The 27,001-nt window shown below is 39.4% G+C and overlaps 2 protein-coding genes across 8 annotated transcripts in view; one reads left to right on the top strand and one right to left on the bottom strand.

Moving 5' to 3' along the window:
• plekhg4 (pleckstrin homology domain containing, family G (with RhoGef domain) member 4) overlaps nucleotides 1-3,796 on the top strand; it is an 87,307-nt gene extending 83,511 nt beyond the window's left edge. For 4 of the 5 annotated variants that reach the window (XM_067574243.1, XM_067576556.1, XM_067575043.1 and 1 more), the window contains 7 exons: nucleotides 7-187; nucleotides 279-395; nucleotides 702-843; nucleotides 1,774-1,883; nucleotides 1,960-2,147; nucleotides 2,488-2,551; nucleotides 3,331-3,796. In XM_067574243.1, the coding sequence (XP_067430344.1) occupies nucleotides 7-187; nucleotides 279-395; nucleotides 702-843; nucleotides 1,774-1,883; nucleotides 1,960-2,147; nucleotides 2,488-2,526 (777 nt within the window). In that variant the 3' untranslated portion in view covers nucleotides 2,527-2,551; nucleotides 3,331-3,796. The remainder of the gene's footprint in view (nucleotides 1-6; nucleotides 188-278; nucleotides 396-701; nucleotides 844-1,773; nucleotides 1,884-1,959; nucleotides 2,148-2,487; nucleotides 2,552-3,330) is intronic. The other variant, XM_067575797.1, reaches the window with a different exon arrangement.
• Nucleotides 3,797-4,253: 457 nt separating this feature from the next.
• LOC137167827 (NLR family CARD domain-containing protein 3-like) lies at nucleotides 4,254-21,673 on the bottom strand. 3 transcript variants are annotated; one of them, XM_067570527.1, is made up of 12 exons: nucleotides 21,492-21,673; nucleotides 19,078-19,124; nucleotides 18,696-18,797; nucleotides 18,234-18,344; nucleotides 17,792-17,902; nucleotides 15,033-15,111; nucleotides 9,480-9,708; nucleotides 7,437-9,240; nucleotides 7,177-7,350; nucleotides 6,348-6,521; nucleotides 6,165-6,211; nucleotides 4,254-5,447 (listed from the first exon to the last, which is right to left on the bottom strand). In XM_067570527.1, exons 3-12 carry the CDS (start codon nucleotides 18,782-18,784, stop codon nucleotides 4,918-4,920), a joined length of 3,348 nt encoding a protein of 1,115 aa, XP_067426628.1. In that variant the 5' UTR covers nucleotides 18,785-18,797; nucleotides 19,078-19,124; nucleotides 21,492-21,673; the 3' UTR covers nucleotides 4,254-4,917. The 3 variants fall into 3 exon arrangements, with proteins under 3 accessions (XP_067426628.1, XP_067427389.1, XP_067428175.1); XM_067571288.1 differs by lacking the exon at nucleotides 18,234-18,344; XM_067572074.1 differs by lacking the exons at nucleotides 17,792-17,902; nucleotides 18,234-18,344; nucleotides 18,696-18,797; nucleotides 19,078-19,124; nucleotides 21,492-21,673 and adding an exon at nucleotides 15,238-15,344.
• Between the last annotated feature and the right edge of the window lie 5,328 nt (nucleotides 21,674-27,001).

Here is a 27,001-nt window from a genome sequence, read left to right as displayed (position 1 = left end):
GTCCAGACAGCAGATGTGGGTCTGACGGAGTCCACGGGAGACAACGGGCTGCGCTTTGAGATCTGGTTCAGAAGGAGGACGACTAAGAATCAGACCTTCATCCTCCAGGCCGCCGCCGCAGACATCAAACACGCCTGGACGAGCGACATCGCCCGCATCCTGTGGACCCAGGCGACCAGGAACAAAGGTACAGACGGAGAGGCAGCTTCTGTCTGCTGCTCTTCATCCTCTCCTCTTCATCCTCGGTGATCATTCGCTGACTCTTGTTGTGTGTTCAGAGATGCGTCTGAAGGAGATGGTCTCCATGGGAGTCGGAAACAAACCGTTCCTGGACATCCAGCCGAGCGACGCGGCCATCAGCGACCGAGCTGTTCACTACATCATGAAGAGCAGAGGTAACCAACACCAACACCAACACCTCTACCAGCTCACATCAGGACGCTTTCAATCGTTGTTATTGATCAGTTAACTTGTTAATCAATATGTTGCTGTGATCAGCAGTTCAGTTCACCTGGAAGCTGAAACCAGCCAATGAGAAATATTAATATATATAATTTAATCAATCTATAAGTCAATAAAATAGTTATTGATTATTCTTTAGATCATCAAAAACTGAATAATGAACTGACGATGATTAGTTCATTATTGAATTATTGTGTGTGTGTGTGTGTGTGTGTGTGTGTGTGTGTGTGTGTGTTCAGGTGCCAGAACGCGGGCATCCATCGCCGTCTCCGTGTTCGACCACTCGAACCCTTTTAAGCGTGGAACGGTGACCTCTGACCCCTCTTCATCAGGACCCTCCTCCTCCAGCCTGCTGGGACCGCTCAACCTGCACATGTACAGGTAACACACACACGCACACACACACACACAGTAACACACACACACACTAAACTACACACACACACACACACACTAAACTACACACACACACAGTAACACACACACACACTAAACTACACACACACACAGTAACACACACACACATTAAACTACATACACACACAGTAACACACACACACACTAAACTACACACACACACACACACTAAACTACATACACACACAGTAACACACACACACACTAAACTACACACACACACACACACACTAAACTACACACACACACAGTAACACACACACACATTAAACTACATACACACACAGTAACACACACACACACTAAACTACACACACACACACACACTAAACTACACACACACACAGTAACACACACACACACAGTAACACACACACACATTAAACTACATACACACAGTAACACACACACACACTAAACTACACACACACACACACACTAAACTACACACACACACAGTAACACACACACACACACACTAAACTACACACACACACACACACTAAACTACACACACACACACACACAGTAACACACACACACACTAAACTACACACACACACACACACAGTAACACACACACACACACACACACACACACACACAGTAACACACACACGCACGCACACACACACACTAAACTACACATACACACACACACACACACACACACAGTAACACACACACACGCACACACACACACAGTAACACACACACACACACTAAACTACACACACACACACACACACACAGTAACACACACACACACACACACACAGTAACACACACACACACACACACACACACACACACAGTAACACACAGTAACACACACACACAGCTACAGGAAACACCTCCTCATCATCAATAAGTGACTGTTTTCTCCTCCACCAGTCAAGCCCTGCCCTCCTCCTCCTCCTCCTCTGCTGCTGAAGGCTCCTTCATCACGTCGTGTATTGAGGAAGACGAGCAGGAGCATGAGACGGGCAGTCAGCCCTCTATGAGTACGTTCACACACCGTCACAGTTTGTTTTCTGGATGAACTTGATGGTTTAACAGCAGGATGTTTTTCTCTCGCAGCTACAGAGAGTTCAGACTCTTCGTCTCGTTGTCTCTCCGGCTCCACCGGCTCCGACAGCGGCTGCGTCTCCTCTCACCTGCAGGAGGCGCTGCCCGAGGAGTCCGGACCCCCCGGCCAGCCCTCCTGCTCCTCCTCATCCTCCTCTTCCTCCAACAAACAGCACCTCAACAGCCAGTACATTTCACCTGTGAGTTCACTGCTGTCACCTGCGTCTGCTTTACCTGCACTGAGCTGTAAACAGACGCATCAGTACTCAGCTCATGTATATTCTAAGACAGTGGTGGGCAAACAGCGGCCTGTGGGCCAAATCTGGCCTTGCAGAAAAATCATTGGCCCCATGATGGAAGTTTAGACTTTCATAGTTAACATCAAAACTTACATAATTTTCACAAATCTACTGTAGATAGAACAAATACAAGGTTCCTGTAAATCCCAATTACTGTGATAGAATAATATAACGCAGCCTCCTGCTGTCAGCAGAGAGAAGAAACTCTGATCACATGATCTCTCTTCCTGTCCGTCCTCAGAAAGCGTCTCCAGTCATCGGCCCGGCCACCATCGTGTGAGTCAGCTGACCTGATGGACCGGACTGTAAGTGAACTCATCACTCTGTAACATCCTCCTCCTGCCACAGCTGTGTGTCTCAGTCCAAACAGTCCCGACATCACTGCAGCAGCTGCTGAGCTCATCAGGAGAAACTTTATCACTAGTTACTGCAGATCAACACTGCACAGATGTGATGTCAGAGCTCAGAATAAAATATCGTTATAACTGTTGAATGAGTTTCATCAAAGTTTGTTTCAGTCATTTATACCCAGAGGAACAATCAATCCTGATAACTGTTGTTTCCTCTTCATCAGAGTTTCAGCTCAGAAAATGAGACCAAATTCAAATCAGTGTCAGCTGGACTTTGATGCCTACATAGCATGCTAACATGCTAAAATGAACAACTTTAAAAGCTTAAAGTTACTTTAGTGCAGCTGTTTTGATTTAGGTAAGAATCTGAGTTTTCCTCTGGCGCCACCATCAGGACAAGTTTAACACTTACCTCACTGAAACTAACAGAAACGTCATATTTCCATCATGTTTTCAATCGTTAAAACTCACAAATAAGATTACTGATCAATCATTAATAAAAGAAAACAAAGTTAAAAAATAATGATTCTCAAATTCAAATGATCATTGCTGTTAAATGTAAATACATTTATTGTGTTAAAACATATAAAGGAAAATAGTGGATATAGAAAAATACATCAACAGTGAACATGGGAGAAAGTCATCATATATCTTGTGTATCTTCATGTGTTTATAAAGTATCTCCATTATATATTAATGTAAAATATTCTATTATGTTCTCTGTGTCTCTGCAGGTTCGTCTCCTTCCTGCTGCAGTTTGGAGTTTTCCGACCGTTTGAATCAGACACTGAAGGCAGCGTTTAAACAGCACTGTTACATTAAAAAAACACTTATATTTTGTATGATTTTTGAAAGCAGCTGTGTTTAAAATATTGTTTTATTTATGTTGTTCTGCTGCAGTGCAGGTACGTAGAGTCTGTAAATAATGACTGTTAGTTTCTAACGTTGTTGTCGTCTGTAGTTTGACTCCTCACAGCTGCTGTTGTTGTTGTTTATGTTGTTTGTTTGTGGTGCTGATCCAGAGTCAGTCTGCCAGCAGCTCGTCCAGTCTGTGAGGAGGACAGGTTTGTGTCTGAGCTGGTCCAGGATCAGCTGGACTAACTGTACATGTGTGTAAATATCTGTAAACCCACAGCCGAGCGTCTGCTGTCACTTTTCTTACTTGAATAATAAACATGAGTTTGTTCAAAACTGATCAAAGTTTCAGTCTGAAGTTTATCAAGAGATTCATCTGTTACTGCAGTAAAAGTACATAAGTATTATGAGCTTGATGTAGTTAAAGTATTGCAGTAAAAGTACATAAGTATTATGAGCTTGATGTAGTTAAAGTATTGCAGTAAAAGTACATAAGTATTATGAGCTTGATGTAGTTAAAGTATTGCAGTAAAAGTACATAAGTATTATGAGCTTGATGTAGTTAAAGTATTGCAGTAAAAGTAGTGGTTTGGTCCCTCTGACTGATATATTATTATATATGACATCATTAGATTATTAATAGTGAAGCATCAGTGTTAGAGCAGCATGTTACTGTTGTAGCTGCTGGAGGTGGAGCTAGTTTACACTACTTTATATACAGTTAGCTAGTTTAGTCCAGTGGTTCCCAACCTAGGGGTGGGGCCCCTCCAAAGGGTCAGCAGATAAATCTGAGGGGTGGTGAGATGATTAATGGGAGAGGAAAGAAGAAAAAACAAAGTTCTGATACACAAATCTGTTTTCAGTTTTTGGACTTTTTCTCTAATCTTTGATTTTTGCTGAAATATTGGATCATTTGAACATTTATTGAAATGAAAGCATGTGAGAAGTTTAGAGGGAAAAATCACTATTTGGTGGAGCTGTTAACAACTCATAGACATGTGAAATGTGACCCCGACTACACACTGCTTTTTGTAAGACGTCAAAAGCCAAAAAGGTTGGAAACCACTGGTTTCATCTTTAACAATGTGTTGTATTTTAAAAGCCTGTTATATTATCCATTGTGTCAGTAAAGTGAGGACGCTTTCAAAAATAATGCTATGAATAGTTTTTATTGATGATGATGTGATAAAATACATGTGAGAACCATAAAAACACTCTGGGCTTCCACAGATGGACAGATGTTATTTTATTAAAACATGAATAGAGCTGCATGCTGCTCATTGGATCCTGACAGTAACAACAGCAGAGTCAGCTGAGACAAATCAATGAATCATGTAGAAGGAAAAATAATTGAGTGTTTGAGTCTGAGACAGATCTGCTTCACAATGCAGAGTGTGTGTGATGTTTGATTTCAGCAGCTGATCTTCAATCAGCAGAGTTTCTGCACACAGGGGAGACTCTTCCTCCTACAGAGAACACAGAGACACTGACGAACCAGAAAAGACTCCAAACCCAGCACACAGAGGCTGAGTGAATGTGGTGTTGAAGGTGTGGAGGTGGATCAGTGTGTCAGAGGAGACTCTGTAGAAGGACAGAGTGCCAGCAGGACAGTCCACATACACTGCTACTCTGTTAGAGACAGAGGAGGAAGATGAGGAGGAGGAGGAGATGTTTGTTCTTCTCTTATTGTGACAGACAGAGTAAACACCACCATCAGAGCAGTCCAGACTCCAGGACTGATCGTTCCATCCAAACTCACAGTGATCTCTGATTCCTCTGTAAGTCACTGATATATTAACTCTTCCTCTCCACTCGACCTCCCAGTAACAGCGATCAGTCAGTTCATTTCTACACAACAGCTGAGGCCAGCGGTCAAATCTGTCTGGATGATCAGGATAAGACCGATTCTCCTCCACATATGTCACTTTCCTGTTGTTGTCAGACAGTTCGAGGTCTCTGCTTGTTGTGTTTGTGTTCAGTTCCAGTTCACAGGCATCTGATGGAGAGAACAAGACACAATACAGCTGCAGTTTATCATCTGTTGATTTATTAACAACTTTACTGACAATCACTGAAATTAAACCATTCAAACTAAAACCATCTCCATGACAACTGAGACACTCCATCCACTGAGGAAGGCCATGAGATGTGACTGAAAGCTTTGGAGATATAGAGTAAGTGGACCTTTTAATGGTATTTTTTTGCCAAATTCAAACTTTCATTCCAGCTGCATCTGATGTTTGTCTAAATGTAAATTCAACAGTTCAGTTAGAACATTAACAGTCAACATGACAGTGAAGATGTCAGTAATATTCATATTATTTTCAATGAAGTTTGATGTAAAGTGAAGGTCTTTGCACATCAAGTCTGTTATTTTCATCTGAAACTTCTGTGTTATAGACAGATTTTTGTCCAAATGCTCCAAACAGCTGAAGTCAGTATGAATGAATGAAGTTTATTTGCAGGGGAGACATGAGTGACATTTTGGAGCAGGTAGCGCCACCATGTGGCCATTTATAAAACATTTCTCTTTTAATTCCTGAACTGTGACCAACAGAAGAAACTTTCTATTTCATGGATTCATTGGTTCAAGATAAATGTCAGTTTAGGCCAAAACAGATTTTTCATCATTTTGAACATTTTTCACTTCTTTTACATATTTCATCCAGTTTTTCCTCAAAGTTCTCATGAATCAAACTAAAAACACACTCACACTTCCTGACACCAGGTTTCAGTCTCTGCAGTCCACCATGGTCCATCCTGGAGGAAGAGACAAAATCACAATCAACATCGTACACCTTCACTCATATCCACCATTAAACATAAACCAGAGTCCCTCAGTTGATCAGGGTGTCCACCTGTCCATACCTGAGAGTGTCCACCTGTCTGTCCATACCTGAGAGTGTCCAGTCTCCAGTGTGGATCCTCCAGTCCAGCAGACAGCAGCTTCTCCCCTCGGTCTCCTGGATAATTGTAGCTCAGGTCTAGCTCTCTCAGATGGGAGGGGTTGGAGCTCAGAGCTGAGGCCAGAGAAGCACAGCCTTCCTCTGTGATCAGACATCCTGACAGACTGAACACACACAACAGTTGCTCTTATGAGCTTAAAAAGATTCTCAACTCAATAAACAGCATTTTGTCCTTCAGACCTTTAAGTTTGTTGTGTGCATTACACTCAGCACAATAGAAATTTACTTATGTTTTATGTTAGTTCATATTTCTCATGCCAATGATGTCCACTGTGTGATTGCATTACTTTAATTAGCCAACTTAGAATCTTCCATCATATTTCTGATTTCATGTCATTCAGTGTTTAATTTTTAAAAGTTTTTAATTTGTAGTATTTTCAGAAAAAAATGTTAAATTAAAAAAAAAAAAAAACATCTGTAACATTTCCTGAGCAGCAGATCTGCTTTGTATGTTCACCTGCATGTAGAGGACATAACAGTAATTTTGAGTTGTTTATTCTCTGTTATTCTTTCCATTATAATAGATTTTCATGACTGTATGCACATTGAGTCTGCATTGAAGATTAAACAACAGAAACATATATCCTGACTCACATGTTGGCAGAAAAGGAGTTTTACTTACTATATACTTTATATTACAACACTTCAGCTCAGACAGTACACAAAATCTTTTTAGTATCAAAAAGTTTTCATGTAAGATAGAAACTGGGAGGAAGCCAAATATTACTTTAAATACACAATGAAAATCATAAAAATGACCTGAGAGTTTCCAGTCTGCAGTGTGGACTCTCCAGTCCAGCAGACAGTTGCTTCACTCCTTTAATCTGCAGGTTGTTGTTACTCAGATCAAGCTCTTTCAGACTAGAGGACTGGGAGCTGAGAACTGAGGACAGAGCTGCACAGCTTCTCTCTGAAAGGTTACAGCCACTCAGTCTGTAGAAGAATCAGCAGAAATATTAGTTTTCTTACTTGAGCAAAGATTAAACTACATTAATCTGGATAGTTCTGTGTTCACGTACAGAGCTTTGTTGGAGGCTTTAACCACTGGCAGCAGCCTCAGAAGAGCCTCCTCTGAAGCAGAGTATTTCTTCAGGTCAAACACATCCAGATCTTTTTCTGATGACAGTAAGATGAAGACCAGAGCTGACCACTGAGCAGGAGACAGTTTATCTGTGGAGAGACGTCCTGAACACAGGTACTGTTGGATCTCCTCCACTAGAGAACAATCATTCAGTTCATTCAGGCAATGGAACAGACTGATGCTTCTCTCTGCAGACAGATTCTCACTGATTTTCTTCTTGATGTACTTGACTGTTTTCTGATTGGTCTGTGAGCTACTTTCTGCCTGTGTCAGCAGACCTCGTAGGAGAGTCTGATTGCTCTGCAGTGAAAGACCCAGGAGGAAGCGGAGGAACAAGTCTAGGTGTGCATTTGGACTCTTTAAGGCCTTGTCCACAGCACTCTGGTAGAAATGTGTTGGTTTAGGTTTGTCTTTAAATACTTTACACCAGCAGGATGTTGTTTGTTCTCCTGCCAGCAGACTGACTCCAGAGTTGACGAATGTCAGATGGACATGAAGAGCAGCCAGAAACTCCTGAACGCTCAGATGGATGAAGCAGAACACCTTGTCCTGGTACAGCCCTCTCTCCTCTTTAAAGATCTGTGTGAACACTCCTGAGTACACTGAGGCTGCTCTGATATCGATGCCACACTCTGTCAGGTCTGATTCATAGAAGATCAGGTTGCCTTTCTGCAGCTGCTCAAAAGCCAGTTTTCCCAGAGACAGAATCATCTTCCTGCTCTTTTTATTCCAGTGTGGATCTGTCTCAGCTCCTCCATCATACTTGACGTTCTTCAGTTTGGCCTGAACCACCAGGAAGTGGATGTACATCTCAGTCAGGGTCTTGGGCAGCTCTCCTCCCTCTCTGCTTTTCAACACAACCTCCAGAACTGTAGCAGTGATCCAGCAGAAGACTGGGATGTGGCACATGATGTGGAGACTTCGTGATGTCTCGATGTGGGAGATGATGGTGCTGGCCTGCTCCTCTTCTCTGAATCTCTTCCTGAAGTACTCCTCCTTCTGTGGGTCAGTGAACCCTCTGACCTCTGTCACCATGCTGACACACTCAGGAGGGATCTGATTGGCTGCTGCAGGTCGTGTGTTTATCCAGAGGCGAGCAGAGGGAAGCAGTGTCCCCCTGATGAGGTTTGTCAGCAGCACATCCACTGAGGTGGACTCTCTAACATCAGTCAGGATCTCATTGTTGTGGAAGTCCAAAGGAAGTCGACACTCATCCAGACCGTCAAAGATGAACACAACCTGGAACTCTTCAAACCTGCAGATTCCTGCTTCTTTGGTTTCAGTAAAGAAGTGATGAACTAGTTCCACCAAGCTGTACTTTCTCTCTTTCAGCACATTGAGCTCTCTGAAAGTGAATGGAAATGTGAAGTGTATGTCCTGGTTGGCTTTGTCTTCAGCCCAGTCCAGAGCGAATTTCTGTGTTAAGATTGTTTTCCCAATGCCAGCCACTCCCTTTGTCATCATTGTTCTGATTGGTTCATCTCTTCCAGGTGAGGCTTTAAAGATGTCTTGTTGTCTGATTGTTGTTTCTGGTCTTTCTGGTTTCCAGGATGCTGTTTCAATCTGTCTGACCTCATGTTCATCATTGACCTCTGCAGTCCCTCCCTCTGTGATGAAGAGCTCTGTGTAGATCTGATTCAGAAGGGTTGGGTTTCCTGCTTTAGCAATCCCCTCACACACACACTGGAACTTCTCCTTCAGGTTAGACTTGAGCTCATGTTGACACTCTGCAGCACGAGTTCCTGAATGAACAAACAACAAATGAAATCAGTGAGTGGATCCTACAGAAAGTCTATAAATCTGAACATGTAAGTGTGTCTGTATAGTTTTTCCTCCTCCATCGGTTTTATTCAGCTCGTCAGTGGAGGACAAACAGCCTCTGATCTGATGCAGATGTGTGCAGCATATTTACAGCAGAGTTTGAAATATAAAGCTCTCTCATGTTGCCTCCATCATGTTAAATCTGTTAAAATCATCTTACTGCTCTGCAGACGGTCAGCCAGCTCCTCCTGCTTTATTCTCTTCAGGAAATGCAGTGTGATCTTCAGAAATGCCTTTCTGCTGCTCCTCCTCTGCTCTTCATCCTCACTGTCCAACACCTCCTCATCCTTAGTCTGACCCTCTAAGTATTCTGGGTAATCTGCACTCAGACCCCTCTGGACTCTCTTCAGCTCGTTCTTTACAAAAGTGATGATGTTCTCCTCCAGCAGCTGGAACAGAAAGATAAACTGAACATTTAATTTAAGCTGGTAGAAACATAGCTGACTCGGTGCAGTCTATTGTGTGGATCGAGGCCAACAAGCACGGAGTGTGTCCAGGATCCTACACACAGACGGTTAGGGGATACTCTGCCCACTGGTAATACAAACTCACTTGTTACTAACTTTAAAGTGAGACAAGTAAAGCCTGCTATCAAAACACATTGTAAATTAAACTTTTTTCAAACAGTTAACCATAGCAGAGTTGTATGGGACCCAAAAGGCAAGCCAAAGGGTCTATTAGGAGGTCATTTAAATATACGCAGCGTCCTCTCAAAAAGTACAACACCTGATCAGAGACTCAAATCTTGACTTTCAAGTTTTATCAGAGACTTGGCTGCATGCAAACTCTCCATTTGCTGCATTGACTGTACTTGGCTGTAACATCTTTAGGAGAGATAGGACTGAGGGAAAGGGCAGTGGAGTGATGATATATATATAAGAGATACTTTGCAATGTGAACGAATACAGTGGTCATCTTGTAACAATTTGGAATGTATTGGACAAAATGTAATTTGTCACCTCAAATGCACTTTCTCCTTTTTGTAATATACCGCCCTCCTTCTGCCAATAATGTGTTTTACAAACAATTGCACAGTATACTCAAGGGATGTGATTCTAGAAAAGAGATTCTTTTGATGGGAGATTTTAATATCAACTGGGATGATAAAACAAGTTTGAAAAATTCAAAAGCAGATCTCATCTAGTCTAGACTTAACCCAGCTAGTTAAAGGTCCAACTAGAATAACTAATTCTTCAAAAACTTGGATTGACTTGATTTTCAGTAATAAACCTCAAATAATTATTAAGACCTTTAATAGGGTAACTGGTCTGTCTAATAACAGCTTGACACTTATGGTAAGGAAGCTGACTAAGAAACAATTTAATTCTTCTACTCCCAAACAACCTGAACAGTTTAGAATTCCAAGAAGTGAATTTTGAAATTTTGAAACTACACTAAAGAAAACTGACTGGAATAAACTATTGTCTGGGGTAGATACAGAGGCAGATAGCAGTGTACTGCTAACCACAATTAAGAAAACAATAGATGAATTTATTAGAAAAGCCAAGACCAAAAAAGAATAGCCTGCCCTGGTTGAACTCAGATGTACGATGATTAATGAAACAACAAGACCTTGCATTAAAACGGGCTCTCAAATATAAACTAGAACATGATAAACGTAAATTTACTCTGTTAAAATACAAGATAATTAAGGAATTGAGAGGGGCCAAGCCTTACTTCTTCATAGACATTATTGGTGAGGCAAGAGGCAATGCAAAACTGATCTGGAAAAAGATTTTAAAAAATTTACAGGGAAAGACCACAAGTCAGGAAAGCACTTTGAACTGGACCTAGATGGAAATTAAACTCAGGACCTATATAGATTAGCTGAGGCCTTCAACAACTATTTAATTGACCATAGATCATCGATTCACTTAGGATGACTTGAGCCAAGAATGTGTATGGTATGGACGCTTCAATGCTCAAAACTGTTAAAGAATCATTAGCATCTCCTATCTGCCAGGTAATTAATTTATCCATTTCCCAGGGGCTATTGCCAACTGTAAGGAAAGCAGCTATACTGACATCTTTAAAGCTAGTGATCATAAAGCTGTTTATAATTATATTGTAATTACATCAGTATATTGCCTGTCATCTCTAAGACTGCAGAGAAATGGGTATCTGAACAGCTCATCTTCCATCTCAACAACAGCCCCTTCTACATCCTATGCAGTTTGGCTTTAGAGCAAAGCACTCCACTGAGACAGCTAAGTGTTACTTTGTAGAAAACATTAAATCATTAATAAAACATTAATTAAATGATAGACAAGGGTAGTGTTGTTGAAGCTATATTTCTGGATCTATGGAAAGCCTTTGATACAGTTAATCATAACGTCCTTATAGCAAAGCTCTCCAGGTTTAACTTCTCCCATAATGCGCTAAACTTTATGAAATCATACCTAGCAGACAGAGCCCAGTGTGTAAGAATATATGCCTGCATCCCAAGTCTCTCAAATCCCAAATTGCATCCACGTTTCCCTCACTTGCATCTTTTCCTTGTGTCTTAGTCCCTCCCACCATGGATGCAAGGAGAGATGCAAGGAAACCAAGCGATGAGAGAGGAAACGAGGAAATTTGTTTTAAGACACATGAGACGTCTGCTCCTCAGAAGCGTCATGTGAGGCGACGTCCGTTTCTGATGACGGCGACAGCTGATCACAGCTGGATCAGCTGTCAGTCGGCTTTAACAGCTATAGAGACTCCTGATGGAGTTTGTGTCTGCACACATCCGCACTGTGCTAATACTAATAAAGGTTCACAGTTATCACCGCAGCAGCTGTTTCCTCTCTGCAGCCTGTTACCTGTTTAACAATAAAAACCTGCATTCTGCATTTATACTGTGTCCTGCTCAGAGGCACGGGAACCATTTCTACTCACAGAATGCGTTTATACTATTTATTGATTATTTGCATTTGTATTTTTTGATAACCCTGTGATCAGAGTGTCTTCTGAACACTGGAAAATATGTATTTGGCTAAATGTTTTAGGGAAAATGGAAATGATGTAACTCATATTAAACCCGACGCTCAGGAATTTTCAGCCTCACATGTGACTGAATGGAAATGATGACAAATTATGTAAAATATAAATGTGTTTAACTGTTATTATGAATAAAATTAAAGTCAGGAAGAGTATGTCTGTCAGCAAGAAATAGTTTAAGGAGGAAATCACAGATCATGAAAAGAAAAATCTTTCTAATAAATGAAGACAGTTGTTTATGGTTCTTTTGTTGATCAGACCGACAATTAACAGATTTTTAACTATATGATGAATCAGAAAACAAGTTAAGCATAAAATTTGGGAATGACACACTTAAATTTAATCTGTAATCTGTCTCCACTTCAGTGTGAAACTGCAGTGATGTATAAGATCAGTCCGATCAGCTGCAGCGTCCAATCAATAACTGATATCCAATAAGGGGGCGTTCCATGAAGGCTGCTCTCATGTTTCCTCGCTCCTCACTCCTCAGAGATCCCTGCTCATTCCTCGCTCCTCAGAGCAGAATAAGAGACTTGGGACGCCTGTCAAAATGGTGCATCAGGAACAACTTCCGGTTCAGGCGAGGAACGAGGAGTGAGGAGACATAAAATAAGAGACTTGAGACATACCCTATGTCAGGCCCTCTACTTCTGCCTAGCTGGCAGCCTCTCTCCCCCTCCCTTTCCCTCTCTCTCTCTGTGTTTGATTGCAGGAGTGGAGTCAGGTGTGTGGAGTCAGGTCACCAGCTGCCAGTCCTGCCATCCTGCTTGCCTTCAAATACCCAGTCCCAACCTCCACACTCTGCCAGATTGTAGACAAAGTTACTTTGTCAGTCACGTTCTAGCTCCTTGAAAGGCTTTACCTGTCAAAGCCTATTGTTAACCCTTGTTTCTATTTGCCGGCAGCAATTCCTGGCCTGGCTCCTGCCTCTGACTCCCTCCTGATTTACCCGGAACCTGCTTTGGATCTCCTCCATTCCCTCCAGCCCTGAGAACTCTTCCTGCCCTGCTTCATCTCGCCCATTACCCTGCTCTGCTCTGCCCTGCTCAGCCCCCTGCACCTGCCCCAGCCTCAGGTTTGGCTGCCAGCCTCTGCCCCCCTCAATATCAGGTTGTAATAAACCAATAATCTGATTCCAATTCCTGGCCTCTGTCTCAGTGTTCTGTACCCTGGGGTTCTGTGTTCTAGCCGGTAACAGTATATAACCAACAATTAGCTTTTATTAAGTCTTCTACTGGTGTTCTGCAAGGGTCTATTTAAGGCCCACTCTAGTTTAGCCTGTACATAGATGATCTACCAACAGTTCGTTCTGACGTTAATGTCCAGATGTACGCAGATGATACGGTTGTCTATGTGCATGGTAATAACAAAGATGTAGCTGTATCAAAGCTGTCTGCTGTTATGGTACCAGTTACCACGTGGCTAGTTCAGTCCCACCTTCAGCTCAAAACTACAAAAACGTCAGCATGTTCTTCACAAAAAGACAAACCTCCACACCGGATCCAGATATCATAGTCTCTGGAAAAAAACTACAGATTGTGTCTGAGTTTAAATACCTTGGTATCACTGTTGACTCTAATCTGTCTTTCACATCACATGTAAAAAGAGTTGCAAGGAATGTTAGATTCAATCTAGCCATTTTCAAATTCACAAGGAACTGCATTATCACTAATGCAGCTAAAATGTTCATGAACACAATGATCTTCCCACACATCATGTACTGTCTGACAAGTTGGGGACATGTCAATAAAACCATGCTAAAGCCAAAAGAATCCCTGTACAAGCAAACAATAAAAACCCTAGACATGAAGCCACAAGAATAACACCGTTTCAATATTTTGAAAAAGTACAAGTTATTAAGCTGGGAAACATGGTTAAATACAGTAGACTGTGTCTTGTTTTCAAGGTATTACACAAAATGGCTCCTCCACGACTCTGTACTCACATGACATTAAAAACAAGCCAAACCAGAGCAACAACCAGAGGAGATTGTCTTATTCCAAGAATTAGTTTTGGCCAACCTGCTTTTTCTGTCAGAGCCTCTTAGGATTGGAACAACTTACCGCAACACATAAGAAATTGTGCCAACTACCATTCATTCACCACAGCATTAAGAGCCTGGTTCCTTAGAAATCAAACTTGTGAACACTAGAACAGTAAAGTGTTTTCCATGTTGTTTGTTGTCTTGTCATTATTATGCTTAGTGTAAGAGGTGCTCTAGTTTATCATAAGCTTTGTACATAATATCCACACCTCACCAGTCCTGACATTGTGTTGTAATGCTATTAGTTGAACGTATTGTCATCCTATTTGTTGATTGTTGATTTTGTGTGTCTCAAGAGCTGTCTTTCTTGTCTCCATGCAGTGCAGGCTTGTTTCCATCGGCATATTCTCACTGCTTTTGTTGATTGTATTTTCAATGCTTTCAATGCTATTCATAATATTTGTGCCTCCAACTTTTTGCCTGCCCAGGACCTACAGATGAAAATTAGCCTTTCTGGCTAACTCTAGCATATTTTCAGAAATCTTATTAATATGCACTGTCCCTGTCAAATAAAGTAATAAAATAAAATAAAATAAAAAATAGAACACAACATGTGATTCATCTGTCAGTCTGAAGGCCTGCTGGTCTAAACAGAGCAGCATGGACACTGTTAGGACCTGAATGGTACTTTAGTATTTCATCTGTGGTTGATGGAGTTAATATTAAAGGTGTGTTTGTACATGTACACACCATAAATATGGAGTCCAGGTGTGTTTGATGCTGCTGTGCAGACTGATCACTGGGAATCTCTGAGCTCTGCTGCTGAACTCTGTGGAGAAAACATCACATTTAAGGACATTTAATGACTCAAATCTGCTTATTAAAGATGTTCTATCATGATGACATAGTGAACTTCTATAAATGCTGCTCTGATTACTGGATGTCAAATTCTTACCTTCCATCAGCAGGTTGTCCATCTTTTAAATCAATAAGGCGACCCATAGACCAGTCACTCTTCATGGATACACGTCTGGGTTCAGGAGAGTCTGCTCTCTGCTGCTGCATCCTGATACAAATAAAACCGGGACAAAAGCATGAAGTTAAAACCAAAGACATGAAGGATTAATCATCAGTTTAAATCCCAGAATTAAATAGAAATCTTTCAGAACAGAGTGACTGATGAGTTCAAATTCCTCTAGTGATGAAAAGAGGATGGCAGGCGACTTGGTGATGAGTCAACAGAAGAAGAAGGAAGTGAGGATGTTCTACAGGAGTTCTATGGCTCAGTAACAATCTGTACCGACCTCAATAACTAAAGATGGAACTATAAACATCCCAGTTCATCCTTCAGATGGATGAACACAACATCAAGCAGCTTTTACTCTGTACAGACTCTGTTAGAGGAGGTACAATGTGATCCATACATTGTTTTAAAAACTGTCCCTGGTGCTTTATGTGTTTTCAGAGATGTTATGACATCAGCTTCCTCTTTTTGTGTAACATCTTCATCCATCCATTGTTTCGTATCTTCTTTGAATTTTGACAGAATAAGATTTCCTGTAAATTATGAGAATAATCTCCTGTTCATTTCCCATCTGATCCATACAGATCCTGATAATAATTTTCAAAACATGGGCGGGGGGCGGGGGGAGGTGTATTCATTGGTTGTGATCTGCAACCTCATCACTAGATGCAATTAAATCCTACACACTGGTCCTTTAAATTGAAGAAGATGAAATAAATAAAGTGAAAAAGAAAACAATAAATCAGAGCACAGAAACAAAGTGAGGAGGTGTGTTACATGTCAGTGTTGTCCTGCAGAGGGCAGCAAACACCTGCCAACACTGAATAAGAAGCTCTGTGAGAGAGGGAGCTGAGTCTTTCTGAGATGAAGATGTTCCTGTCAATCAGAAAAATAATCAGCCGTCCAATCACAGCTTGGAGGCAGCGCCATGGGTGGAGCTTATCAACACCAGCAGAGCTGAAGTCAAACATGACAGACAGCCTTTCACAATAAAACAGTTTCCTGTGGGCTGAGGGACAGAACTACTGACTGTATGTTTAGTTCCATTTGTGAGACTGTTTGCAGTTTTAATGAGATGGATTGTGCTGCATGAAAGAACAGACAAGACAACAAACACTGAAATGTAAAACACCTTTTCACTTTGTTTTCTGTGTTCATGTGACTATTGCACAGGTGGACACTGTGATGTCACTGCTGAAACAATATATTGATTCCTCTTCTCAGGAGAGTCAGATAATAACAAACTTCAGTTTTACATTCTTACCTTCCATCAGCAGGTTGCCCATCTTTTAAATCAATAGGACGACCCATAGAGCGGTCACTTTTCATGGATACACGTCTGGCTTCAGGAGAGTCTGCTCTCTGCTGCTGCATCCTGATACAAATAAAACAGTGACAAAAGCATGTAGTTAAAACCAAAGAAATGAAGGATTAATCATCAGTTTAAATCCCAGAATTTAATAGAAATCTTTCAGAACAGAGTGACTGATGAGTTCAAATTCCTCCAGTGATGAAAAGAGGATGGCAGGCGACTTGGTGATGAGTCAACAGAAGAAGAAGGAAGTGAGGATGTTCTACAGGAGCTCTATGGCTCAGTAACAATCTGTGCCAACCTCAATAACTAAAGATGGAACTATAAACATCCCAGTTCATCCTTCAGATGGATGAACACAACATCAAGCAGCTTTTACTCTGTACAGACTCTGTTAGAGGAGGTACAAGGTGATCCAGACATTGTTTTAAAAACTGTCCCTGGTGCTTTATGTGTTTTCAGAGATGTTATGACATCAGCTTCCTCTTTTTGTGTAACGTCTTCATCAATCCATTGTTCAGTATCTTCTTTGAATTTGGGCAGAGTAAGATTTCCTGTAAATTATGAGAATAATCTCCTGTCCATTTCCCATTTGATCCATACAGATCCTGATAATAATTTTCAAAACATTTCTGATTTGAATGGGGTCATTTATCATATTATCCTCTTGATCTGTGAGAGAAGAAAGGAAAAGATCCTTTTTTCTTCATTTCCCCTCCTTGTTTTATGTTGTTTGTTTGTTTGTTTGTTTGTTTAGACGAAAGGAGGAGAGAAGAGGAAACAGAAATAAAGGTATGAAATGAAACTGGTATAAGCTGTGCCTGATGGAGCCGGTACATGAGGGTTCAGGGATCAGGTGGATTAATATTGTAATTATATTAATGTTTTGTCTGTTAGATTGAATAAGATGAAATAAATAAAGTGAAAAAGAAAACAATAAATCAGAGCACAGAAGCAAAGTGAGGAAGCGTGTTACATGTCAGTGTTGTCCTGCAGAGGGCAGCAAAGTCAAACATGACAGACAGCCTTTCACGTCTAACAATCCTTTCTATCAATTATAAATATGTTCACAACCTGCACAGGTGGACACTGTGATGTCACTGCTGAAACAATATATTGATTCCTCTTCTCAGGAGAGTCAGATAATAACAAACTTCAGTTTTAAATTCTTACCTTCCATCAGCAGGTTGTCCATCTTTTAAATCAATAGGACGACCCATAGAGCGGTCACTCTTCATGGACACACAGCTGGGTTCAGGAGAGTCTGCTCTCTGCTGCTGCATCCTGATACAAAGTACGTATACCAGTCTCAGTCATTCATTCCCTACGACTTCATCAAAGTTGCCTCTTTGAATGTTTGTTCTAGCAAACTAGATTCTGATCCTGTTCCCATCTGTTCCTGTTCCTTTTGTTACCTGTTACTGCTGGTTTTCACCTGATTCAGACTGTCTTCCCATTATGACCTCTAAGCCTGTCTATTGGTTTATGAGCATTAAAGCCATTTAGCCTGTTTGTCTGTGGTGTCTGCACCTGGGTTCACCTGCTCTGCCCCATGTAACACAGGAAGTTTATTAAGTCCAAACAGGTGGTGTACCAATTAGTTTTAAATTCTTACCTTCCATCAGCAGGTTGTCCACCTTTAAACTCAATAGAAGGAGCCATAGACTGATCACTCTTCATGGACACACAGCTGGGTTCAGGAGAGTCTGCTCTCTGCTGCTGCATCCTGATACAAATAAACAATTAACAGATCAAAGAGTTTAAAAAGATGAATTTTGACCAGACTGTCAGCAGCTGAAGTTTTAGAATCAGAATGAAAATCAGTAAGAAGACAGTGGATGAGAAACGTTCTCCTGTTCATCAACATGTCATCTGATGAAAGATGCTTCATCTTATTGATTAGTTGACTAATCAGTCATTGAGGTCTTTGTTCACTCAGAAAGTTAGTAGTTCATTCTGAGTTATTGTGAGTTATTATTCAGTAGTTGAGTGTCAGATGTGACAGTGAGTGTGAATAGTGATGGTGGAGTGATGTGAGTGGAGAACAGTGATGGACAGTTAGAGATCCTCATCTCACCTCTGAGCTTCGGTCTGGCTGTCATGTTCCCCACACAGAGAGCTTTTAGAGGGAGGGACTCCCTCCTCTCTGTCCTCACACTGATCCATAGCAGAGAAACACCTTCACACAAACACAACAACAAGCTCATTCATTACAACAAGCTGCACATCACACAGATCTGCACTGCTGTCTAACATCATGTCATTCTTCATTCCACCACCAGATGGAGACAAAGTAAGAAATTATTTTAAAGATTTCCTCTGAGCTTCAATGTTTAAGAACTTAGTTTGAGAATGTTCCAGTGACTTTACATTCACCATGATGGAGACACATTTCAGTTTAAATGGAGATGACCTGGTGGTGGAGTCAGCTACGTGGAACAAGACATAAAAATACTCACCAGGTGAATTCAGATCCACATCAGTCACAGAGTCTTTGTACCTTCACCTGCAGAGGAAACACAGAGAGAAACTGCTGCTGATCCTCCTTCATCAATCTGAGGACGCTGTCAATCTATCAGTTTTCTCTGCAATAATCTGTAATACTTATTGCTGTTTTAGTCAGAAACTGCACTGAATTACTTCTATTACATTTAAGTGTAACTCCAATAAATTTAACAGACAGTTGAATCTAACAGTCGGGTTAATGATGTAGTTTTGCATGATGTCCAATAGAGGGCATTGATCAGCTGTAGAAGGTTCAGTAATCAGCAGAGACAAAAAGGACAAAAAGCAGGAGGCAGAGAGACCGAAGAAGAAGAAATAGATTGAACTTGAACTGAATATTGATCAGATATGAACAGAAATTAAAGGACAATTTATTTCATTTGTCTTCAGTTTGGTATTTGGATGAAAGCTCGGAACAGAAGGACACATCCAAATTAATTGTTTATTTTATATTATCATTATATAACATTTTCTTCTTATTAAGCACATTTAAGTGAAACTGTGAAGGGTGAATTCATAATCTTTTTTGTTCAAGAGCTATTAAGTCATCAGTCTTATACAATGTAGATACTGGTGTTTTATTATTTCATCGGTTTCTAATCTATTTCATTATAACAAGTAGTTTCATAGACATCATGTTTATTTTACTATATTTATGGTTATAGGTGTTACAGTTGTGTCTTTCAATCACAGATTATAAGAATCTAAGCACAGAAATTTCCATGACTTATGTTGAATTAAATGAGCCTTGATGTTCAACATCATCTACAGTAAAGATTCAAACAGACAGAATAAGAGAATAAAATCTGTCTGACTCAACATAAATTATTATTGATTTATATACAGCAGAAAAAAGATGTTGCTGAGTTGAGGCATCACAGTTTAAACTCCTTTATTATTCCAGAAACAGAGTTTATAGTGTTTTTTGATGACAGTTATTCACTTTGACATTTATATAATGTGACATTTATTTTATATTGATATAGTATAAAGATACTGAATGAAAGGTTAGTTTATGTTGCTGCTGCTCTCAGTCTGGTTAAATAACTGAATATCATGAATGAAAAGATGTTTTCAACAGTATTTCTGTTACCTTGTTTTAAAAGATTTCACAGTTTCTTATTGTATGGCTTTTATTACCTGTTAATCACTAACTGTGTCACCTGTAAAACAAACTCTTTATGCTGGACTCTGGACTTTGGATTATTGTTACTGTGGATTAGTTATTATATTAACTGTAATAATGTTTGTCAGTTTCAAGATGACTGGATGAGGTGACCCTTGATTCTGCACGAAACGTCTCCAACAATTAAAAATTAATGGAAGAAACAACTACTGGCGTCAAGAAACAGTTTTACATAAAAAAGGTTAAAACTGTTTGAAACAGTTTGAATTAATTTTATGTAAAAGTACAAAACCACATTACTGTGTTGGTATAGTCAGTGTTGTGTTGAAAGCTAATAAAACTTTTCTTATTGATCAGATTGGTTTACTGTTATAGCATTGCTAGCTAGTGATAGTGTTGCTAACGTAACTGCAGAAGCTTTTTACTATTTATGATCAATTAATTGACTGCAAAGCATCTATTGAAATAACAGTTTAACACCCAGTTTCAGTTGCCGGGCAGGTGTACCATTTGAAAATGATCCAAAAGATGAATCTAATCTTTATATTATATTAAGTACATATTATATTACATGTTCATACTCATATAACTATTTTATAGAATTAGCAGTCAGTGAAAGATCTACATAATGCTAGCATAACACAGCTGGAACAATATGTGGTACAGTAGTAATATTAATGTCAATGTACATTATTATCTCTCCAGCTGTGATTAAAGTGTCAGAAAAATACAACAATCCAGTAATAAATGTAAACTTTGTGAAACTTTTTAGGTTCATGGTGTTGATGTTCTGGACTGAATTTTATTGTGCAGGTTTTTCTAATATTATGTATTATTTTATGGATGTAATATTTTCTATATTTTCATGTAAAATAGGTAGAAAAAACAATTTAGTCAGACAAAATAATAATTTAGACACTACAGAGTAAAGCCTGAACATGAACCCCATACTGTTAAACCAACCTTTGAATTTGTCCTAATAAAACACCAGTTATTGCAGCAGTGTTTTATTGCATCACACAGGTGTTTCTATTTTTCTGGTCACTTCGTGTGTCTCACCAACAGGTTGAATTTCAGCTTTGGCAAAATGAAGTTTTTCTTATTTCTTCTGGTGTTTCATTCATTCCACCAGTGCAGCACATAAATCAACATAATACATCACTATAACCACCGTCTCTACTGGTATCAGATCATTTTAACACCTGCTGACACAAACATGATGAAAACTGTTGGTTACGTTACCTTTAGATGCTGAAAATAATCTGAATGAAGCTGATGAGTGAAGATGAAATATATCAGCAGCTTTAACCAGGAAACCAACCAGAAGAAGAACAAACATGTAACTGACTGCAGGAGGTTTTTAAGGTCTCAGCTCTGTGTTTTCATCTGTAACCTGAAGTGATCTTTAAGGAAATCTGGTCACAGAACAGAAGCTCTGAACTGGAACGAAGAATCTGAACAACTGAAGTCAAACATTAACAGACAGTTTTAATCTTTATCAGTGGGATCATAAAGTCTGATGGTAGTTTTATTATTTGTACCTTTTATATTCCAACAAGACAAAAAGTGGTGAGAAGGCATTTACTGATGCAGTCTGATTTATCTGTGGAATATATCCAAAATATGTGAAAATGTGAGAAATGAGACAAATAAATGTACATTTCTGTCTTCATCAATAAAAACACAGAGAAAAAAGAAGAGAGATAAAATTGAATTAGAACAACAGGTTAAAACAAGATAAAACAACCATCAGATTCAAAGTTAAACTTCAGGAGAAAGCAATGGTGAAAATATGTGTCTTAAGATTTCATTTGAAAGTGTCAACAGATTTAGAGTCACTCAGACTTCAGGAAAACTGTTCCAGAGTTTTGGGTGTAATTAACAAAGGCTGCCTCTCAGAGCCTTTTAGTTCTGACCTCAGGAACTTTCAAGAGGTTTGAACCAGAGGATCTAAGAGACCCAGCAGGCACATAAGTCTAAACCATGTCAGATAGATAAGATGGGCAAAACCATTCAGTGATTAAAAATCAAATAAAAGAATTTTAAAATGAATTCTGTGACTGACAGGTAGGCTAAACAACCCATCAGTGGAAACTTTTTGTCCACTTGTGTAACAGGATGTTATAGACTTATGTTCAGGCAGTAAACAACAAACTTTGCCCTCTAATCTTTAGAGTCAGAGAGAAAAGCAGAGCTGAGTTGATGAATAATGATGACATCATTATACGCCATGCAGACAAATGGGCCATTGTGGTTCAGGATAAAACTTTATACATCAAAGAACTTGAAAGACAATTAAGTGATAGAGATGTATACACCCCTCTTCATACAGACCCCACTTTAAGTCTGGTGCTCAAATTAGGACTGTCTTGAAACAAGCCCGGAGGAGGAGTATAAATATATAGTTCAAGATAATCCAATAGACCGGTTATATAAAAATTCATAAAGACTTGTTAGATCCTCCTGGTCGACCGATTGTATCTGGTACAAGATCTCTTACAGAGCCACTTTCTCAGTACGTCATAGTTGTCAGCACCGTCAATTTACTGCAATAATATGTGAGGTGAAACATCTTTCTGACAGACATGGTGGAGTCTGGTTGGGGATACTTCTGTGTCAGCCACATACACTCCTCACACAGAACAAGGTTTTTTTTATTGATTATATTGATTATTCTGCCAGTTAAACCCTGCTGTCACCGCTCCAAGTGAGAAAAATCCCTCCAAACGACATCAAGTTCCCCAAACGAGCCAAACACACTCCGACAAACAAACTGTCAGGAGAGAAACTGACAACAAATAAGGAAAACAACGAAACCAAATCTCTGGAAGCAGGTGAAACAACAGGCGGAGAGTCTTCCTGCCCCGGCTGTACCACTGTCTATTTCTGCTGAGAACGACCAAGATGAAAAGATAAGTGAGACACTGAATCTCTGGATGATGTTTGTCCTGGCTGTAAGAAAGCTGTTGGTCAGTTACAGCTCGTCCTGAACGCAGCAGCTTGTGGTCTGACAAACACCAGACACATTAGCCCACATTACTCCAATTTTAAAATCTTTACATTACTTTTAGGTTCAAACATTTTTTTTTTACCAGTGGAAACAGGTTGTGATTGATTCATGCTCTGATAAGACACAGTCTCAGTTATTTTTTGAATCTTAGAACTGAATTGGATCCTTCCATGGAGTTTCTGTTATCTTTAACTGAGGAAGTATTGACAAAAAATTATTTTAAGTCTCAGGACCAATTTTATCTCCAACATCAGGGCTCATCTCTGGCTCTGAATTATACAAATCTGTTTATGTGGAAATTTGAGTTAGATTTAATTTATAATCATAATCCCTATTCTCAGTTAATTAAATATTATTGGAGGTATATAGATGATTTATTTTTCATTTGGAGTGGTAATGCTTGAATTAATTCCATGCATTCATGAACTCAAGGAAGGAATCTATTAACTTTACATTGTGTTGTGATCTTGGATGTATCTCTTTTTTGGATGTTTTGGTGAAAAAGTTGGAACCTCCAAACACACGGTCGTATATAAAAAGAAAACTGATAGAAACACTTTTTTACATTTCAGGAGTTTTCACTCACCAGCATTAAAAAGAAGTTCACCTTATAGTCAATTATTGAGGATCAGACACATCTGTAAGTCACCTGCTAAAGTCTTGTGTGGTAATTTGAAGTGTAGGGGTTCTGAAGAGACATTATTGGATGAGCATGTTAAGAGGGTACGCCTTATTCAGCGACCAGAGTTACTTAAACCAAGCTCTCTTCTCATCTCAGGGCTTGGCACTAGTTTCTACATTCAGTTCCATCTCTAAGTCACTCCAAACAGTAGTGAGTAAACACTGGCATATTTTGAAGAGCGACTTTCATATTGGCAGTGCATTCCAAATCCCACCCAGATGTTTTTATAAGAGGTCCTCCAACTTATGTGATCTCTTAGTGAAGACTGATTTGATAAAAACCAGGATCTGTGAACATGTCCCATCAGGACAAGTTTAACACTTACCTCACTGAAACTAACAGAAACGTCATATTTCCATCATGTTTTCCATCGTTCAAACTCACAATTAAGATTACTGATCAATCATTAATAAAGACAAAGTTAAAAAATAATGATTCTAAAATTCAAATGATCATTGCTGTTCAATGTAAATACATTTATTGTGTTAAAACATATAAAGGAAAATAGTGGATATAGAAAAATACATCAACAGTGAACATGGGAGAAAGTCATCATATATCTTGTGTATCTTCATGTGTTTATAAAGTATCTCCATTATATATTAATGTAAAATATTCTATTATGTTCTCTGTCTCTGTAGGTTCGTCTCCTTTTCTGCTGCAGTTTGGAGTTATATTTTGTATGATTTTTGAAAGCAGCTGTGTTTAAAATATTGTTTTATTTATGTTGTTCTGCTGCAGTGCAGGTACGTAGAGTCTGTAAATAATGACTGTTAGTTTCTAACGTTGTTGTCGTCTGTAGTTTGACTCCTACCAGCTGCTGTTGTTATTGTTTATGTTGTTTGTTTGTGGTGCTGATCCAGAGTCAGTCTGCCAGCAGCTCGTCCAGTCTGTGAGGAGGACAGGTTTGTGTCTGAGCTGGTCCAGGATCAGCTGGACTAACTGTACATGTGTGTAAATATCTGTAAACCCACAGCCGAGCGTCTGCTGTCACTTTTCTTACTTGAATAATAAACATGAGTTTGTTCAAAACTGATCAAAGTTTCAGTCTGAAGTTTATCAAGAGATTCATCTGTTACTGCAGTAAAAGTACATAAGTATTATGAGCCTGATGTAGTTAAAGTACTGCAGTAAAAGTACATAAGTATTATGAGCTTGATGTAGTTAAAGTACTGCAGTAAAAGTACATAAGTATTATGAGCTTGATGTAGTTAAAGTACTGCAGTAAAAGTACATAAGTATTATGAGCTTGATGTAGTTAAAGTACTGCAGTAAAAGTACATAAGTATTATGAGCTTGATGTAGTTAAAGTACTGCAGTAAAAGTACATAAGTATTATGAGCTTGATGTAGTTAAAGTATTGCAGTAATTAATGAATGAATACTTTTACTGTAGGAGGGTTTTAATGCAGGACTTTTACTTGTAATGGAGTATTTGTACATGCAGTATTGTGTAGCGAAGTAAAGGATCTGAGTACTTCTTCCACCTCTGGTGTCGGTTGAATCTCTTCTGGACTTTACTCAGACTAAATAAACATAACTGTCGACTCTGAGAACGACTGACGGCCTTTTTCATGACTTTCTAACATTTCATAGACTCGACACTTGTATGATCAATAAAACTAATGGATCCATGAATCAGAAACGGTTTGTTCCTTGTTGTCATGGTCCGTCCTGCAAGAGGGAGAATCTGAGCAGAAACCTGCAGCCAGACAGCGAGGCAGAGAGAGCCAATAGGGTCCTTTGGCTCGTGGCTCCTCTCGTGGGTTCGGCCCTCCGCGGACAGGTATAGAGGCTTCATGACCGCCGGCAAACAAACACCATCTTATGGTAAACATGTCAATATTTACTCCTGTAGTCATTGATTGATTTTCATTTACCGTTATCACTGTGTTCCGTGTAATTATCATTTTGATAACAGTAACAATAGAAATAAATCAATGAAAAAAAAAACAGTCCAAATTACGTCTTCAGATCATTTCCAATGTTTCAAACACTCACACAGTAAAAATATGTTCTGCAAAATGTAGAAGACTGCCATGAAACAGTTATACATTTACCATTTAAAGACATTATTATTATTATTATTATTATTATTATTATAAGAGCAGAAACAGATGTGATTTGTCTTTTTGATTGGAGATAAATGTCCAATCAGAAGCAGAGACATCCAGATATTAAAAGAACAACATAAAAGCAGCAAATAAACAAAAATCCCTGAAATAAAGAAGCAAATATACGGTTCAGATTTCAACATAAATGTGGATTGTAAAGCTGCGACACAAATAAAGTTTGATTTTCCAACATGTGAAAATGTTCAGGACAGTAAAATCAGACACATGTTTATTTCTGATAATAAGAGTTTCTTAACGGACTGTAAAAGTCTTGTTTGGTGACATTTGGAGAAAGATTTAGTTTTTCCAAACCTGCATGTTAAGCATGATGGAAATAGAAAACAGCTGTTAGTTTGGATGAAGTTTGACAGCAGGAGTCCAGATGTTTTCTTCATCTTTCAAATGAAGTGAAAAAGAGAAAAATGAGAGTTTTTCTGTGATAAAGTAAAGTGGAGAACTGTACCTGGATCTGTAGATGTGATGGTTTCTCCTCCATGCTTGCAGCTCTGTGTGCAGTCTGTGTTTGGATGTTGAGCTGTGAGCTTTTGACTTTCTTCTTCGTTTCCTCTCTCAGCTCCTCGTCACATACCTGATCTGACATCTGACCTCTGACCCGCTGATCGTCACAGCAGAAGAAGACAAACGGACGTCTGTATTCACTTTGTGTGCAGAAAGTTAACCGACACACGTGTTTCACTGTTTTCTTCCTGGAGAAGAAAACACTTGCTTTTTGTCCAAAGCACATTTTCCAAATATAACTATTAATGTTGATGATTTATATCAAAATGTGACTTTTCATTCAAAGTTGAGTTGTGTGAAGGTTGTAGAAATGAGAAACTGACCCTGCGCTAAACTGTGTGTGAATAAACAATATAACTATTAATAATGTTCAGCTTATTATTAGAGTGCCATTTTTCTGAATCTGACAATAAAGATCAAATGAAAGC

This window comes from Thunnus thynnus, chromosome 1 (genome assembly GCF_963924715.1).
Source record: "Thunnus thynnus chromosome 1, fThuThy2.1, whole genome shotgun sequence".
In the NCBI taxonomy this organism is placed as follows: Eukaryota; Metazoa; Chordata; class Actinopteri; order Scombriformes; family Scombridae; genus Thunnus; species Thunnus thynnus.
Note: the sequence above shows the minus strand (reverse complement) of the source record. Positions and strands in the feature narration are given on the sequence as shown.